Below are 16,778 nucleotides of genomic sequence, written 5' to 3' on the forward strand. Positions count from 1 at the left end.
AGGTGAAAATCCTCCTGAAATGTTGATACTTATGTTCTCTCCTGCTGAGGCACCACAGGAACCGCAGAGCAAAGGCACTAGAACAGCACGGCCATGTTCAGTGTGAGCCAGGAAGGGTAAATGGTGCCCTAAAGCACCTAAATGACCAGCTAGACTGCAGCTGGGGGATCCTTACTACTAGAGAGAGAAAAAATAATCACTTATAAATAGAAAACTCAGCTGAGGAATTCTAACTTGAAGACAAATATGAGCTTTATGCCATTTGAAGTCATTGCTCTGCCCACAGCCATTCTGGGAGAGTCATTTCACTTTCAAGCTTTCTTGAACTTCTCTAATTGGTCTGGGACAGCTATGAGAAAACACAAATTCATCCCTCTCAGAAGGCTGAACAACATGTTCCCCTATTCTCACACTGACAGCGCTGGCTCCTACTATGCCACTTGCTTTTATTGTTTACATTTTTAAGTCAATTTATCATGGCCCATCAAGTGGGTAATGGCTGCCCTGAGCACACAAGCCCCTTTCACATCTCCCTCAGACAGCTCCACAAAGGAAACATTCATTCAAGACTGGACCATGAATAACCCCTCATTGAAAAGAGCTGCTCGCTAAACAAGCCAAGGGAAGAGACAATGAGCCCTTTCAGAGCAACCAAGGCCGAGGTGGGCACAAAGGAAACGCCAGTTAGACACATTTACAGTGTAGTATAAACCTCTTCTCCCCCTCCCCAAGCACTTTCCAAAAGATAATTCAAATATTAGAGCTCATGAGGTCCCAGCTGAGGGTTCCACTTGGACATCTGCTCTTCACATCTGACAGAACACAATCAGTCGGCACGCAGGGCACTGAAAGGCTACGCAGGAGTCCAAGGCTACAGAAGCACAATCGCGTGGTGTTGAATCTGGAATGTTCCATGACATGTCAGGTGGAGCAGCCATCACATTTTTAAGAATGACTGGGGACATTTTCACATGTACTGCAGGATGTGCTATGTTAAAGGAAGATCTAATGCTTTCCTGGCTCCAGGACACGAGCTACTGCATTTTACCAACTTAAGGTCAGGGCTGAGCTTATTACAATTGGATTATTTCTATTTTGGGGTAGCTTTCCCTCTCACCAGCAGTAAACCCTACAGCTCGGCGTCCTTCTTCCGGAGGATGCTGACCTAAATGGAGGAATCATCAGTCAGAGTGGACGAACAGCCGTAACTCGGGGTTTGCCCATGTGCTGAAGGTGGATGCTTAAAACAAACCTTGACAGTCTTCCCATAAGTAAATCCTCAGTACCTACAACAGGGCTCAGTTCCTGGAATTACCTGGATTCCAGAATGTGAAGTAGGGGGTGCACAGATCCAGAAAAGGCTTTATTAGGAATGTTTAAGGTACAGTGTTGCAACTCTGGATTTGCACTGTATTTTAAACAGCTCAGGAACCGAGTAAGCCAGAACACGGGCTTCTCAGCTACCAAATTTGAGCAGCTACATGTTATATACAACTTCAGCAACGGCTTGCTGGGTTGCAAGACCCTGCCATGCTGAGTTAAGCCAGACCAAGATGCAGAGGGCATTTTTCCATGTTACCAGAAAGGCTTTGTGTATCAACCCCACTTCCCAGGTACCACAGAGCAGGTTCGCAGGCTCCTTCCCCTCTCCTCATGCACTGGGTGCATACTGCATGGCTAGTCGGTCAAAGTCGTTCTCCTTCAAAACAGAAGCAGAATAAAATGAACGCTGCTTGAACTTTGCTGAAAATTTAGCATCAGTTGTGTTGCCTCTGAGCTGAAGAAAACACTATGATAGCAGTTTACTAAGGGAAAAAGAATTTTAAAAAGCAGGTCACCTAGACCAGAGTTCTGATTTCTTTTTCCAGTTTGTTTCATTTTCTCTTCTCTATTATCCTTCGTGCCTCACCCCCCAATTCCCTCTCTTCCAGAAGGCTCGTTCCTCTGTGTAACATCTGATGGTAACAAACTTCTAACCCAGATTAAGAACCTGTACCTCAAAGCTGATCTTCCCAGATGTTACCAAGTTTCAGGTATGTCACTTTGTTTAGCACTTGGCTGTTTCCCAACACCCCTCACTAGGGCTGGCAAGTGATGTGACAGCACAGGAATAATATGGACCTGCCGCCCTGCAGAATGGTGGTCATTTTAACCAGTAAACAACCAACTCAGCCCATAAAATGCTACTAGGAGTCATCATAAATCCTGTTTTATATTAGGAAGTTATCAGTACCTTTGCTTGATACTCCTTTATGAAGGGATGATTTTTATGTGCATCTTTCAGCTGTGACAAGTAGCGGTTTGTGACCTGATGGAACAAAATGGGGAAATTTAAACATTCAGACAGCGTAAGGACAAGCCAAGAGGTTAAAACACAACGCTTCAATGACTTTGTTCTCAGTGAATAAAAACCTGACTTTTTCATCATCCTGAATGTTCACAGTCCCACTTAAAACCGGTATTAAAACCAGTAACACCAGTCCATGCTCTACACTTAGACCTTAAGCAGAGTTCAAAGGAGAAAAAAACTCCAAAAAGAACCACAAGTCAGTGAAAAGCAAGCCCAGAACTCAGGAGATTTCTTTTTCCACCCAAGCCTTCCTTTCAAGTATAGACCATTGTCTGCAACAGCTGGATTTCTGCAACCACTTCACTGAATATTGAAGATCCACGTCCCTCGTGCCTTCAGACTATTCTATTTTGTTCATACCAATTCCAGTGAGAACACACAAAATTGCAGAACCCAAAAGTTACCACGCACACCAGGAACATAAAACCCACCCCAGCAGAACAGGCGGATTTGCTCGCCAAGTACAATAAAATCAGCCTCACCTCAGGTGGTTTGCCCAAGTGCTGTGACAGGACAACGAAGTTGATCAAGGTTTCAGGATGGCTGCTGTCCTGAAAATAAAAACAATCACCTGGTCTACATGACTTACCTCTACCGTGAGACACTATAACAACCAGCACAGCTCTACAAGAACAACTTCTGCCAAACCCATAGCTCACTTTACTGGAAAAGGTAAAGTAAAGGTAGGAATTAACAGCAACCACTTTGTGGCATTTTCTTGAAGCATAATGGCAATGTTCCTTGCTTTTTTACTCCGTGTGAGCAAGAGGTATTTGGATTCAAGCTGATCTGCCTGGCCAAAGCATGCTGTACCTTGTCCAAGGCCTCCTGAAGCACTCCCTCTGCATCATCCCACTTGCCCTGAGCCATGTAGCAGGCTGCCTGTCCGTTAAGCAGGAGGAGGGTTGGGGAGCATTTATCTGCCATCTCTTGGAAGATGTAGTAGGCATCTTGTAACTTCTCACCGCCCTGCAGAGGGAGGAGACAAACAAGCACAGTTTCACGACGTAGTGCTAAAAAGGCTGCATGAACTTGCCGTCGTTGAAGGCCACAAAGTTTGAAGGGTTATGAAATTAAATGCTTAAGAACCAACACCAGCAGCTGTTGGCATTCCCATCATCTCCTCTAACACAACAGATCACCGTAAGAGTGCAGATGAAAGAAATGCAAAAATATTAAACGTTAAGAACCACTTAAATGATCAAAAGATCCAGGTTTCCATTCAAAGAAAAAGAAATGACGCTTCTGAAGAACCACTTCAGATGCCTGATGAAATAAAGGATTATGAAATGAGATTTTATAATTAAACCCAGGTACAGACACCTGGCTTTTCAAAAACTTCCAGCTTCAGAAGGGTTCTATATAGATGCAGCAGCTTCCATTGATTAGAGGTAAGAGTTTCCCTAGAGGAAAATAAGATCTTAGGGATAATTTAGCCACACACAAGGTGTAAGGCAACAGCTATGTGCAAAAGATTTCATAACAAGACTAAGTGAACAATAAAAAAGTCTTACCAGTATTATTAAACACCCTGGGGCTTTACTGAATTTTAGGAGACTGGTTAGTTTCAGACACCTGACATCTGGACTGCCAGAGAATACACATTTTTGGCTGATTACTTGAAATATTTCATAATAATAAAGTTTCTTGCCAGCCAGGGCAGGCACTGTAAGATTTAATGTGGAACGATAACAAGGTGAAAGGCCAGTTTCTAGCTCTGCAGAGACTGGTTTCCTTACATGGGAGGGCAGATGAAGAACTACGGGTGGGAAGTGCCAAACATCTGTGCTCAGAAAATGAAACCACAACTGAAGACAAACGGGGAGCCACGGCAGCTCATTCTATCACGCTCACTGCATTGGAATTGAGTTCAGCTTGTACTGTCCTGTTATTTGTGGGACCACAGACATGCTTAAAGACAGTTATAGGGGGAAAAAGGTAATTCTCTGCCTGTTTGCAAGGTCTGGATGCAAGTCATGCTGCGGTATTCCATTTTATGTGATGCTTTCTGAGTTATCCGAGCATGGTTTAGCTCTTCCCTGTGTGTGCTGAAAGCCAAGCAGCACAGATGAAAAACCCACCAAAATAGCTACTTGAAGGAAGAAAAAAAAAAAATCAAACTGAATGTTTTTCTGATGGCATAAGAAAGCAGGAATTGGGAACAAAGCAGGGAGTCTTGTGCCAGTGCTTTCTCAGGTATTGTAGGCTACGGATCCTCGTGGAAGATACTCACGATAGCCAGGTTCACCCAGGCAGTAGCCAGCTGAGTAAGGGTTGCGTCCTCATCTTGCTCCTGCATCTTCTTCAGTTCCTTGCTGCAGGTACAAAACTGGGAGTGTCATAACAGAAAGACAAAGCATCTTCTGCGGTTCTTTAAGATTCAAACAAAAAGCTGTAGGCTCCTCTCTTTAGGTATTCCACCTCAATGGCACAACAGCTACAGTAAGTTGGTAGTGAGGCACAAACATTTCACTGAAGCAATCTGTGAAAGGCCTCTTTTATTTCCTTAAGGAAAGGACAAACCCAGGCCTAGAGATTCAAACCACATTCTGCTATAGGTGAGGTTAAACCCCGAGTTTCACCTCTTTAACTGTACCCAGCTACATTATCTCCAAAGCTGTTGCACCTTAAAGAATAAGAACCATCTGCAGCACACCTACACACAAGTTTTACTGCCCATTGCAGGTGTTCTGCTGCACCGTGGCGGAGGCTGGGAGAAGCACATTCTCTTATCAAAGCCCGCCCTGCAAGAAGACAATTCAGAAACAAAAGAACACAAACTCACCGAGCCAGGTCGAGCCTGTCGAGCTTCAGAAGAATTTGGATCATCATCGCCATGCTGCAACCAAGAAGAGCAAAGTGCTTGTCTCAGTGGCATGCTTCACCCCTCCCTGCTCTTTGTGCAGGAACCTTTCTGCCTCTCAGAAACGCGCTGCCCGTGCCACGGGACTCGCTTCAACAGTACAGAATGCTCACAAATCGATAAACCAGATTCTTAAGTTCCACAAGGGAGCAATAAGACTTCATATCGTGCTCCAAATCACTTACTACTTGGAAAGCAAAGCTTGCATCTGTTTCTCAATGGCTTCAAAGCTTTTAGAGACAAGCCAGCCCTTCTAGATAGAGGCTTCTATTACAACTCTCCCTAGAAAGAAGAGCTTTGCTAGCACACGCCTCAGTGACAAGGGATGGAGTTACACTCACCATTCCAAGCTTTCCCCTTGATGGAGGGTACGCAGAGCTGCATCAGGGTTTTTGTCGTGGAAATAGATGGAAGCAGCCATCAGCAAGAAAGTCGTATTCGCTACATCAACGCTTTTTGCCATTTTCTTGTCCAAATCAGCAACAATTGCATCCCTGCAGGAGCGCAGACAAAAACATAGAAACATTTCTTTAAAAGATCCTGGTCCTCCAGAATTCTGCCTGAGATTCTCTGCAAAACCAAAGACAAACCTGCCCCAAATAATGATCAGGCTACATGAAGCCTTCCACATACAAACATATTTTATGCCAGACAAGGTTTCACTTCCGCCTTGTTATCAGACTTACCTTTGACTCTCATTTGAGAGATATTCTGCAAACATGCGCACCGCTTGGAGCTCGGGACTGGCATTGGCTTTAATTTCATCCAGAACAACGCCGTATTTTCTCTATTAGAGAGAAAAAACAAGAACCAAGAATTTGTTCGTTTTTAAGAACACATAAAGTAGCCATTCATTTCCTAAAACCTTTATTAGAACGATAGCAAGAAATAAAATAAAAGCACAGCAAATTTCTATTTTACATCTCCCATTGTAGTCCACAAACACCACCAAATTCCATAACCACACCGAGGAGTATCTCCCCACGCACTATTTTAAAATAAACTGCCTCTTTTAAAAGTCTCATTTAGTCACCAGGACCCTACGTACAACCTGTTGTAGCTGTAATTACGTTCCCACTGAAGAAGACACAACATTTCAGTGCAGAAGGACCCACAAGGTGCGTGAGGCCGAGCTCACAGGGTTCACAACCACCCCACCTCTGGTCAGATCCCGCTGCCGATACCACAGCGCAGGAGGCTCACCTGGGCGATGTAGGCTCGGAAGAGGAACACGTCCCGCTCCACCTCCTTCTCGGGGTTGGAAGGCTGAAAGGACAAGAGAAAAAAACCCTCAGCGTCCCGGGGACCCCCAAACAGGGCCCTCAGCACCCCAAGGACACCAGGACCGGGCCCTCAGAACCCCATGGACCCCCACAACCACAGCCCAGCCCCGGGGACCCCCAAAACAGGGCCCTCAGCACCCCAAGGACACTAGGACCGGGCCCTCAGAACCCCATGGACCCCCACAAGCACAGCCCAGCCCCAGGCGAGCCCCCGCAGGGCGCTGGGCGAGAACCAGGCCCTGCCTGAGGCCCCCGAAGCCCCCCCCAAACCCTCCCGGTACCCCCCGAAGCCCCTCCCGGTGCCCACCCCCAACCTTGACGCGCTGCGCCTCGTTGATGGCGGCCTGGTAGGCACCGATGTAGAAGCTGTTCCTGACGTCGAACAGCTCGTCCGCCTCCCCGCCCTGCCCGCCGGGGCCCGGCCCCGCCGCCATCTCGCCTCCCTCAGCCACGTCCCTACCCCGGAAGTCGGCCCGAGGGCTGCCGGAAGCCGCCGTTGCCATGGAGATAGCGCATCCCAGCCAATAGGCGCGCGGGGAGAGGGTGACGTCATGGCTGAGCCGGAAGATGGGGGTGGGATGGGAGGGGCTAGGTGGAGGCGGCCAATGAGAGCGCGGAGAGGACCGGAAGCAGGTGTGCGAAGCCGGAAGCCGGTGTGGGAAACCGGAAGCGGGCTCAGGGCAGCGCCATGGCGACGTTCCGGGAGCTGGGGCTGGCGCCGTGGCTGGCGGAGCAGGCCCGGCAGGTGGGGCTGAGCCGGCCCACGGCCGTGCAGGCGGCCTGCATCCCGCCCGTGCTGCAGGGTGAGCGAGGGGCCGCGCCGGGACCCCCCGATCCCCCCCATAATCCTCCATAATCTCCCCCAATCCCCCCATGGTCTCCCTCCTATTCCCCCCCGGGCCTCCCAACCTCCCCCCCCGTTCTTCCCGCCCCCCCCCAGCCTCCCCCATCCCCTGTCCCCTCTAAGCCCTCCTCGGTCCCCCCAGCCTCCCCTCACCTTCCCCAGTCCCTCCAGTCTTCCCTTAATCTCCCCTAATCCCGCCCCCCCTTAGTCTTCCCCCATCCTCCCCAGTCTCCCCAGATCTTCCCTCAATCCCGCCCAGCACCCCTCAGTCCACCCCCATCTCATGCAGTCCCCTCAGTCCCCCTCAATCTTCCCCAAACCCCCCTGGTCCCCTCAAGTTTCCTTAGTTCCTCACGATCCCCAGTGGTTACCCTGATTTCCCCTTAATTCCCCTTCGACCCCTCAATTTCCCCTAATCTTCCTCAATCCCCCTGGGCCCCCTCAATTTCCCCCAATCTTCCCTAATTTTCCCCTATCTCCCTCAGTCCCCTCAATTTCCCCTAATCTTCCCTCAATCCACCCCAATACCCTTAATCCACCTTTATCTCTCACAATCCCCCCCCAGGTCCCCTCAATCTCTCCTAGTCCTCCCCAGTCCCCTCAACCCCTTCCAATTCCCCTTGGTCACCTCAATCCCCCTCAGTCCCCTCAATTTCCCCCAATCATCTTCCCCCAGCCCCCCCTCCTGTCCCCCCTCCCCACTTTTCTCTGTCTCTCCCCCCCAGGCCGCGACTGCCTGGGCTGCGCCAAGACGGGCAGCGGCAAGACTGCAGCCTTTGTGCTGCCCGTGCTGCAGCAGCTCTCCGAGGACCCCTACGGCATCTTCTGCCTCGTGCTGACACCCACCAGGTACGGAGGGACCCCAGGAGGCCCCCGCCCGGCCCCGGTGTCCCCGTGTCCCCCTCCTCAGCTCTCTCCTCCCCCGCAGGGAGCTGGCATACCAGATCGCCGAGCAATTCCGCGTGCTGGGGAAGCCTCTCGGCCTCAAGGACTGCGTGGTGGTGGGCGGCCTCGGTGAGTGACCTTCCTCTGCCCTCCTGCCCCGATGGGGTTGGGGAGGGAAAGAGCCAAACATCTGTCGTGGTTCCTTCATGCTGGGGTGGCGTTACCAGCAGCAGCTGAGGGAGTGGAAATGAGAGAGATGTTTTCTAGCCTTGTAAACCAAAAGTTTTTCGGGTCTGTGCTCGGTTAACGCGTCGTGACCGTGTGCTTCTTGCTGCAGACATGGTGGCCCAGGCCCTGGAGCTCTCCCGCAAACCCCACGTGGTCATCGCCACGCCCGGCCGGCTGGCCGATCACCTCCGCAGCTCCAACACATTCAGCCTGAAAAAGCTGAAGTTCTTGGTAGGGCCCCTTTGCTCGCCTCTTTTCTCCTCTTTTCAAACCTTTTGGCTGCGTAGGGATGCGTGCGGGGGTGACCTCGTTTGTTTTTGGCTGAGCTTAGGTTCTGGATGAAGCCGACCGGTTGTTCGAGCAGGGCTGCGCTGACTTCACAGCCGACCTGGAGGTGATCCTGGAGGCTGTTCCAGCACGCAGGCAGACGCTGCTGTTCAGCGCCACGCTGACCGCCACGCTGGCCGAGCTGAAGAACCTGGCCATGAACAAACCCTTCTTCTGGGAGGCTGAGTCTGAGTACGTCTACACCTGTTCTGCTGAGCATTTGACACCAAATCCTGTTTATTTTCTGTTATTTCATCTCCTTGCTGTCTCTTTTGTCCCTCCTGTTCCCTTTTCTCTTGTCCAATCTATATTTTTTGGTGCTTTGCCCTCCCAACAGGGTGCGGACGGTGGAGGAGCTGGACCAGCGTTACCTGCTCGTACCCGAAGCAGTCAAGGACGCCTACCTCGTCCATTTAATCCAGACCTTCCAGGACGAGCACGAGGACTGGTCTGTTATCATCTTCACCAAAACCTGCAAGTGAGTGGAGTCTTTTCCTAGTGCTTCCTTTTACAAATAAGACGCATTTTCCTGGTTTTAGTTCAGATCCCAAATTCCTGCAGCGTTGCTATCAGCCTACAGTGGTTTTTGCTTCCTTGGCCTGTACAGAAATTTGGTAGAACTTTCTTTTGAGCAGCCTGGGCTGAAGGGCTGCCCAGAAATGCAGCACTTTAGAGGGTTGGGCTGCTCCCCTGCCCTGCATCTGCTTTTCCTCTTGCTGATGGTACTGGAAAAGGGGTGGGGAAGGTCGCACTGCCAGTCCTCCTGCTACCTCCAGGTGGCTCAGGCTTCTGGGGCTTGAGGTGCACTTCTGGTGGCGTTCCCCTGAGTGCAAGTGGGAATCCAGGCATCTTCTGGGGGTGAGCTGGTGTGGAGTGGGTGTCCTGTGCCCCTCCTCTGTCAGGGTGCTTCAGTAACTGACTGCATCGTGGTGATTGTGCTGCAAGGGTTTCTAGAGGATCCCTGGTTTTGTCGTCATCTGACAGCTTTGTGTTTGCCTGATATATTCTGATTTATTTTATCTCTCAAGGGAATGCCAAATCTTGAACATGATGCTTAGGAAGTTCAAGTTTCCTTCTGTAGCTCTGCATTCCATGATGAAACAGGTGAGTGACTGGACAGAGCTGGGAGGAGGATGTTTCTAGAAGCATCCCCCAGCCAAACGCCTGTCCAGGTCAGCTCCCGTGGGTCGCAGCCTCCCTAACCCAGACTTCTCCCTTTGCAGCGGCAGCGGTTTGCAGCTTTAGCAAAGTTCAAGTCCAGCATCTTTAAGATTCTTATCGCTACAGATCTTGCTGCCAGGTAAGAGAAAACTGCAGTCCGTGTTGCCAAAGGCCTTGACTTTGTTCTCTAAGCATGAGAATGATGTATTTCTGTATATGTTAACGGGGTGTTTCTCAACTTCTGTTGTCTCCCTGCGTTCTAGAGGCTTGGACATTCCCACAGTGCAAGTTGTCATTAACCACAACACTCCAGGCCTGCCCAAAATCTACATTCACCGCGTCGGCCGCACAGCTCGTGCAGGTGAGCAGGGAAAACCGTGCACTGCTCACAGCAGAGCGGTGCTGCAGGTGGCTAAATCTGGGATCCCAGTGCTCAGGAGCCTTCAGAACTGCTGCAGTGCGATCTTTTCAGCCAGTGCCAGATTTATTCAGATCTCTGGCTCAGCATCCTGCCTTCAGATTGCAAGGATGGCTCCCCTTGACTTGTGTCTGCTCTGCACCGATACCTGACTGCTTTCTCAGAGCAAACAAGGACTCTTCTGAGCATCCTGTCACCATAATGTGCTGGGTTGGCTTGTGGATGGATGGAATTTGGCACGGGTTAGGCTTCCCTTCCCTCTGCTTGTCAGGCCTCATATATCACTGCTTTTATTGTGCAGGTCGGAACGGAATGGCCATTACAATGGTGACACAGTATGACATCCATCTCGTACACGCTATCGAGGAGGAAATCAGTAAGTGGGGAGCATGAATGCTGCTATAATTTAGGGTTATATATGGTCTTTCGTGCCTGTGGTACTTGCAGCCCTGATTTTATCAGCGCAGGATGCATAGTTCAGAACAGCAGTATAAAAATGGTTTCCCTTTCCTGTGGCCACGGCTTGGAAAAGAGTTGGAGCACTTGAACCTCCATCAGCTTTGATTCTGCTGTTGAGCTGCCAGGCACGAGCGTGCTTGTCCAGGCCTGGACGAGTTTGTCTTCCTGTTCTTTCTAGTGGAGTAGAAAAGGTGGAAATTTACTCTCTAGCCTTTTTGTTAAAGCAGCCAGCTTCTTCCTTACATCCCCACTACTGTGTATGCTGAGCTGGGTGGAAAGAGCAAGGTGCTTTGCGTAGGTTCAGACTTCATCTTTTTGTAGGAAACAGACCCAATAAATGCAACATCTACTGTGGGGAATTCCAGGCAGAGGGGAGGGTGCAATCTGTTGTAGTAGGCCTGCAGAAGTGAGGGTGTTGATAACACATGACAACAATTCCACTCTTGTTCAGTGGAACTCTGTAATTGTGGTTTTGTGTGTTTGTGTTTCTTTGTTTTGTGTGTGTGTTGGTTTTTTTTTGTTTTACTTTTTTAATATGTTGAGAATCTGTCCCTGGATTTTGTAACCAACCACGATGTGTAAACATCTCGCCCTGCTTTAGAAATGAAGCTGCAGGAGTTCTCTGTGGAGGAGCGGTTTGTGCTCGACATCCTCACCCACGTGAACGTCACCAGGAGGGAGTGTGAAATAGTGAGTGTGCAAACGTGGTGCCCTTTGTTCGGAGGACAGAAAATCTGGGGCATAGCCAGATTTGTTGTGCTCTAACATTAGCCTCTGGATATGCAGCTTTTCTCTTGAGCACACAATTAAGAACTTCTGTTCCTTTTTCCTAGTGGAAGCCCTTAAATACATGTCATGGTGGTGGAGGGCTGGTTTTAGATATTTTCCCTAAGTTTGCTCTGTTATTGCACATTTCTGCAGCATTTTTGTGCTGCTGAGCGTTGGGGCTGGAGGCTGGCACTGTGTGGAGGAAAGGCTGCGAGCTGCCAAACGTGTGAATGCTGAGGCTCTGCTGATTTTTTTTGGAGCAAGGCTGCTTTCCTCTGTGTCAGACTCGGTGCTCGGTGACTGATTGCCCTGCTGTATTTCTGCTTTGACAGGAACTGGAGTGCATGGATTTTGATGAGAAGAAAGAAATAAATAAGCGGAAACAAATGATCCTTGAAGGGAAGGTGAGAGTTGCTGCTGTACGAACTACTTTAATCAGCAGCTGGTATAATGCCACTGACGTGGAAGAGAAATGACAGTTCCTCCCGCGCTGCTGTGCTGTGTCAGCCTCGCCCCTGCCTCAGAGTGGAGTTTATCTTAAAGGGTGCTCTTAAAAAAGTGCTCTGGGGTGGTGTCTGATTCCTGCAGCCTGCTCCATCAGGGGTTAGAAAGCAGAGTGGGCATCTGGGAAAGGCAAGGGGCTGGTGCTGTCCCTCAGCACATCGTTAGTGTGCTCATATTTGCCATTGCAGGATCCAGATCTGGAGGCAAAAAGGAAAGCGGAGCTGGCCAAGATCAAGAAGAAAAACAAGAAATTCCGTGACAAGGTCCAGCAGACACTGCAGGAGCAAAAGCAGCTGCAGATGAAGAGGAAACTGCAGAAGAGAATGGAGCGGAAGAACAGACTGCAAGCTAAGGAGGAGAAATAACATCCTTTGGACTGACATGTTCCCATTCATGGGGAGCACGGGAGCCCTGCTGGCAGGCTCAGACTGCCCTAACGTTGCTGCTCCTTTCAGAATACCAGGATCTAAGGGTATTTAATATGGACAATTCTGACCCAAAATCAGTGTTGGAGAGTATGGGAAAGGGGGGTGGGGGGAGAAGGGACGCTTTGATAAACTATCCCTGTTACCAGGGCCTTTCCTGACGGGCTGGATCTGTCTCCTGAAGAATGTCTTTCAAGAGCATGTTTCCTTCCTCCTGCAAAGGAGAGGCCAGGCCTGAATTCTTGGTGACGTGAAGGGAAATAAAAATCCTCCCTCTCTCCCCTTCATTCAGTCGTTGCTCTTTCCCTTTCAAGGGCTGGTGCTTGCCACTCACACTTGTTTATATCAACAGATTCTCCCCTGAGCCAGGGTCTAAAAATAATGTGACGAGATGACTTAAGCCCCTGCCTGTGCCATAGTCCAGGGTTTTCTGAGAGGAAAATTCCTGGAACACATGGGGAGGCTGTACTGCGGTCCTGGGACTGCCTTGTGATAATTCTGCTTTGTTTGTTTAGTGGCACTCTTGCCTCTGATTTTCTGCCTCAGCTCCAACTACAGCTCAGCTTAACCATGGGGACAGCAAAGTCCTGGGGTTTTCTCAGTGACCTGGCCTGCTGGGGGCTTCTGTTTTTGCAGACAATCAGTTAAAAGCTCTGTTTGGGTTTCATCCTTGGTGCCTTTGTTATTCAGAGCTTCATCTGCCTCGGGACTGCAGAACTGTTATTTTTGTCCTCTGGCTTACAAAAATAGTTCCTATGGTCAGCACCCAAATAAATACTTTTGCAACAAGTGCCTGGATGTTTGACCTTCTCCAAGGTGTGGGGGTGTTGTGGGGGAGCAGCACCTTCTGTGGGTAAACAGCTGGGAGATAAAAATCAGTTTTATATCAAGAAATAGAGCAGGACTGAGTTTCTTGTGGGTGCCCTTTCTTGCAACCTGAGCCCAGCTCCTTTCCTGGCAGCGTGCAGTCCCTAGGGTGCCTTTGCCTGACTCAGGTGTGGTCTATGCACAAAAAAATGATGTTTCCCTCAGGAAAACCCCTGCAGCCATGCACAGCACGGCCTTGGGGTGCATTTAGGCCACACAGGAGCGCAGCACTGAAGGGCTGGGGAGGTGCACGTCCCTCTGGCTGCCTGGTGGCAGGTGTGGGATGAAAGGGGTGTGGTACACTGGGTTTTAGGAGATGCCAGATCTGTATTCCTCGTTTTGTCCCCTTGGGTGCCCTCCAGGAAGGAAAAAGGACTCAGAGCCTGCCTGGTAGCACAGCTTGCTGTCACCGCTGGCAGCTGCTGCAGCAGCAGCAAATAAGTTTGTACCAGACCAATGCTTTCTGAATACTAAATGCTTCTACAGCCCCGTGCATGCTAATTTGTGGAGCAAGCCTGTGAGCTGCTGATTAAAAGAGACATCCTCTCTGGGACAGGCTGCTCTCGCCTTCCTGGGGAAGGTGCTGATACCGCCTCGGAGTGTCAGATGTTTCCTCCCTTCTCTCACAGACACTTCTTAACCTGCTGTCTGAAGTCTCTCTGCTTCAGCCTGGTGGGGGTTTCTCTGTTCGTCTCCTTCCAGCACAATGTGACGCGTGGGGTTTGATCAAGGCTCTTGTCTTAAAGCTTTATTCAAAATTCCTTTTAATACGTCTCGTGTCTTCCTGGAGCAGCCGCTCTGAAGGTAGGGCACGTGCTGGCAAGAGGAGCTGTGTAGTGCTGCCTGGATGTGCTTGTTCCACATAGTGCTGGGAGTGGCAGAGCAGAAAAAGGCTGCTGTGTTGGTTGGGATGTAAGAAGATGCCTTAAACTCCCCAGATCAGGAATTTGCATCTTGCCCAGACCCAAGGATATTGGGTGACACTTCTGTACCTGCTGCCCTCCACGTAGGATATTCCATTCTGGGGTTTCTAAGCACTGCCACAAGCCTTTGGAATCCCCCGGGAATACAAGGACTTGCTCCTCATCACACACTGGATTGTGTCTTGGATTGCTGCCCTCCTTTGTGAGCAGATCCACGGGCCAGACCCCAAGCAGGCTCTCACACACATCCCTGTAGGTGCTGTGCAGGAACCAGCCCGAGCATGGCTGCCTTTCCGTGCCCTGCTGTCTGAGCACAGCTGCAGCCTACTCGCCGCGTGCCTTCCACATGCTCGGCACATTCTGCTCCCTCCCCTCCTTCAGACCGAGCTCCCCAGCTCTGGGAGGGTTTCCCTGGCTGGGTTGCTATGGAAACTCCTCAATTCAGCATCTCGGAGCTGCCTTCTCCCTCACCCGGACTACGTGCGGGTGCTGAACGCGGCGCTGGGGTGGGGGCCGTGTCAGTGAGTGTGTGAAGGTCGGTCCTGCACCTCTGCCAGCCCTCCTTATCCTCCTGGCCTGACCAGGTGTGAAAGCACCTCCTCACTCTGCTCAGCAAGAGCTTGCACCTCCAGCTCCCACCTTGGGGGGCAATTCTGCTCGGCCCTTATGCTGTAGGCACACCTCAAGGCTGTTGGACGTGTGCTTTAGGAAGCGTTTGCCTGTTCCTGGAGCATTTCTCTCACCTCTGTCCCTCTGGGGGAGGACAGGGCTGAGGAGCGCTCCCCAGAAGTTTTGCAGGGAGAAGGGCGATGCTGTCACCTCTACACAGCAAAGCTAGGAGCCCCCTAGGTGAGATAGAGATTATTTGGTAAATCCTCCGTGCTGGCAGTTCTGTCCAGCGGGGAAAAGTGGAAATGGGGACAGCTTTAGGGACGTGGTGGTCACCTTCAGGAGCTGGCACTCCCCTCACATATAAATAGATACTGAATGAGGCAGGAAAGCTCTGGATTTCTGTGGCAAAGAAAAAGCAGCTGCAATGAGAGAGTCTTTGGTCCAGGCTCTTGATTTATCTCTGCTGAGCCAGCAGAGCTGCATTGGAGCTTGTGATCCAGCTCTGCTGCTGCTGGCTGCAGGTGCAGCCACTTCCAACTCCCCACCCAGCAAAACTCCTCTCTGGCCAGAGACCTGATGTCAGCTTTGTCCTGTCTGCTACCCAGGGGCGACGTTGTCCTGGTGCTGCAAGGCTCAGCTCGGGCTCTCCTGGTTCTCTGAGCTGTCCTCACATCTCACCGCGTCAACCTGCGCTGTGTCAGCCGCTGCTTTACCTCCGGATGCTCTTTGTGAGCACAAGCTTGGCTGTTTTGAAAGCCTTAAAAAGCTGCTTAACATGCTTTCCTACCAGGGCCAACCTTTTTTTCCTCCAAGCCCTTAACCTGAGGTGGTTTGTGAGGAACCCTGGGGTCAGCCAGTAGATGGCAGCTGCTGTGCTCTGGACGTGCTCGCTGCTGGCTCTGGTCCTTGCTCAGAGGGAAGCACAGCACAAGGCCTCTTGGCTGGGGATCCTAAAGATTTAGCTGGAGAAAAGAGGGATGCAGAGTGCGGGGACAGGACTGCCCTGTGGCTGAGCCTTGCCCTTGTGGCCTGCAGGCCCAGGTGCCTGCTGCTGTGGCCACCAAGCTGCGGTGGTTTCCTTTCACCGAGAGCAGAGCAGGACTGATCCTGGGTGCCTGCAGTGCTCCGTTGGACCTTTGGCTTCCTCTCCGTTCCAGGGCTCTCCTCCCAGCTCCTTGCAGTCGCTTTGTTGAACTCCCTCCTTCCCTGCTGCACCTCCTGCCTCTTCCCTGCTAGCTCCTGCTGATTAAACAAACTCCTCGTTTGTGGCACACCCTCATCCAGGGCTTGACTGCAGCTGCCTGGACACGTGTCTTCACTGGGTGAAGTACGGGTATGACCTGCCTGACACTGTCACAGCTCCCCCAGTTCCTCTCTGCCAGCACAGGGACTCCCAAAATGGGATGGAGGGAGGGAATACCAGGGATTTATTTTATTATTATTATTATTATTTTTCCTTCTGTGCTGTGAAAACCTCCCTGCTGGCTCTGTTTAATTCCTACTTGCCTCTCGCTCCCTGCAGCAGCTGTCTCCTGGGAGCGCATACCTGCGTGACTTGCTTTGGATTCCTGTCACCTCTGGGAAGGGATAGCAGTCGTCAAGGAGCAGGAGCCTCTGCTCCGGCTTTGAAGAGAAGCTGCGAGCACAGCACTAGCCTGCTGGAGTGCTCATTCCCACCCCTTCAGCTCTGCTCACTGCCTCGAGTGATGCGTGCGAGCACCGCATGAGTAGAGATGAGAGCTAATACTGCCATACGCTTGCAAAGCAAACCATAGGTCAGCCTTGTGATCCTTCCCTTTCTACATACCGAGGCCTGAGCCTAATTACACTCCTGTTACAGCATATGGAACGTCCCCGTGTC

General features: G+C 50.8%; 2 protein-coding genes across 2 annotated transcripts; one reads left to right on the forward strand and one right to left on the reverse strand.

The window, feature by feature from the left end:
* Positions 1-1,350: 1,350 nt before the first annotated feature.
* COPE (COPI coat complex subunit epsilon) lies at positions 1,351-7,014 on the reverse strand. The gene is made up of 10 exons (XM_068661766.1): positions 6,811-7,014; positions 6,417-6,479; positions 5,900-6,000; positions 5,555-5,707; positions 5,136-5,189; positions 4,584-4,665; positions 3,164-3,319; positions 2,833-2,901; positions 2,234-2,308; positions 1,351-1,699 (listed from the first exon to the last, which is right to left on the reverse strand). The coding sequence occupies exons 1-10, from the start codon at positions 6,997-6,999 to the stop codon at positions 1,652-1,654; spliced, it is 990 nt and encodes a 329-aa protein (XP_068517867.1). The 5' UTR covers positions 7,000-7,014; the 3' UTR covers positions 1,351-1,651.
* A 124-nt stretch (positions 7,015-7,138) lies between these two features.
* Positions 7,139-13,305, forward strand: DDX49 (DEAD-box helicase 49). The gene is made up of 13 exons (XM_068661760.1): positions 7,139-7,299; positions 8,066-8,189; positions 8,269-8,354; positions 8,563-8,684; positions 8,785-8,972; positions 9,118-9,258; positions 9,809-9,884; positions 10,004-10,080; positions 10,205-10,302; positions 10,661-10,735; positions 11,420-11,508; positions 11,919-11,990; positions 12,279-13,305. Exons 1-13 carry the CDS (start codon positions 7,185-7,187, stop codon positions 12,453-12,455), a joined length of 1,440 nt encoding a protein of 479 aa, XP_068517861.1. The 5' UTR covers positions 7,139-7,184; the 3' UTR covers positions 12,456-13,305.
* The last annotated feature ends 3,473 nt before the right edge of the window (positions 13,306-16,778 follow it).

The sequence above is a fragment of the Anas acuta genome, chromosome 26 (assembly GCF_963932015.1).
Source record: "Anas acuta chromosome 26, bAnaAcu1.1, whole genome shotgun sequence".
Lineage (NCBI taxonomy): Eukaryota > Metazoa > Chordata > Aves > Anseriformes > Anatidae > Anas > Anas acuta.

Bases quoted from the DNA above. Each gene is read 5' to 3' on its own strand.
- COPE (XM_068661766.1), bottom strand. From the start codon at position 6,999: ATGGCAACGGCGGCTTCCGGCAGCCCTCGGGCCGACTTCCGGGGTAGG. The intron at 6,480-6,810 runs GTTGGGGGTGGG...TTGTCCTTTCAG, and splicing joins ACGAGGCGCAGCGCGTCAAG to CCTTCCAACCCCGAGAAGGA. The intron at 4,666-5,135 runs GTGAGTTTGTGT...TTGTACCTGCAG, and splicing joins GACAGGCTCGACCTGGCTCG to CAAGGAACTGAAGAAGATGC.
- DDX49 (XM_068661760.1), top strand. From the start codon at position 7,185: ATGGCGACGTTCCGGGAGCTGGGGCTGGCGCCGTGGCTGGCGGAGCAG. The intron at 9,885-10,003 runs GTGAGTGACTGG...CTCCCTTTGCAG, and splicing joins TGCATTCCATGATGAAACAG to CGGCAGCGGTTTGCAGCTTT. The intron at 10,081-10,204 runs GTAAGAGAAAAC...CCTGCGTTCTAG, and splicing joins GCTACAGATCTTGCTGCCAG to AGGCTTGGACATTCCCACAG.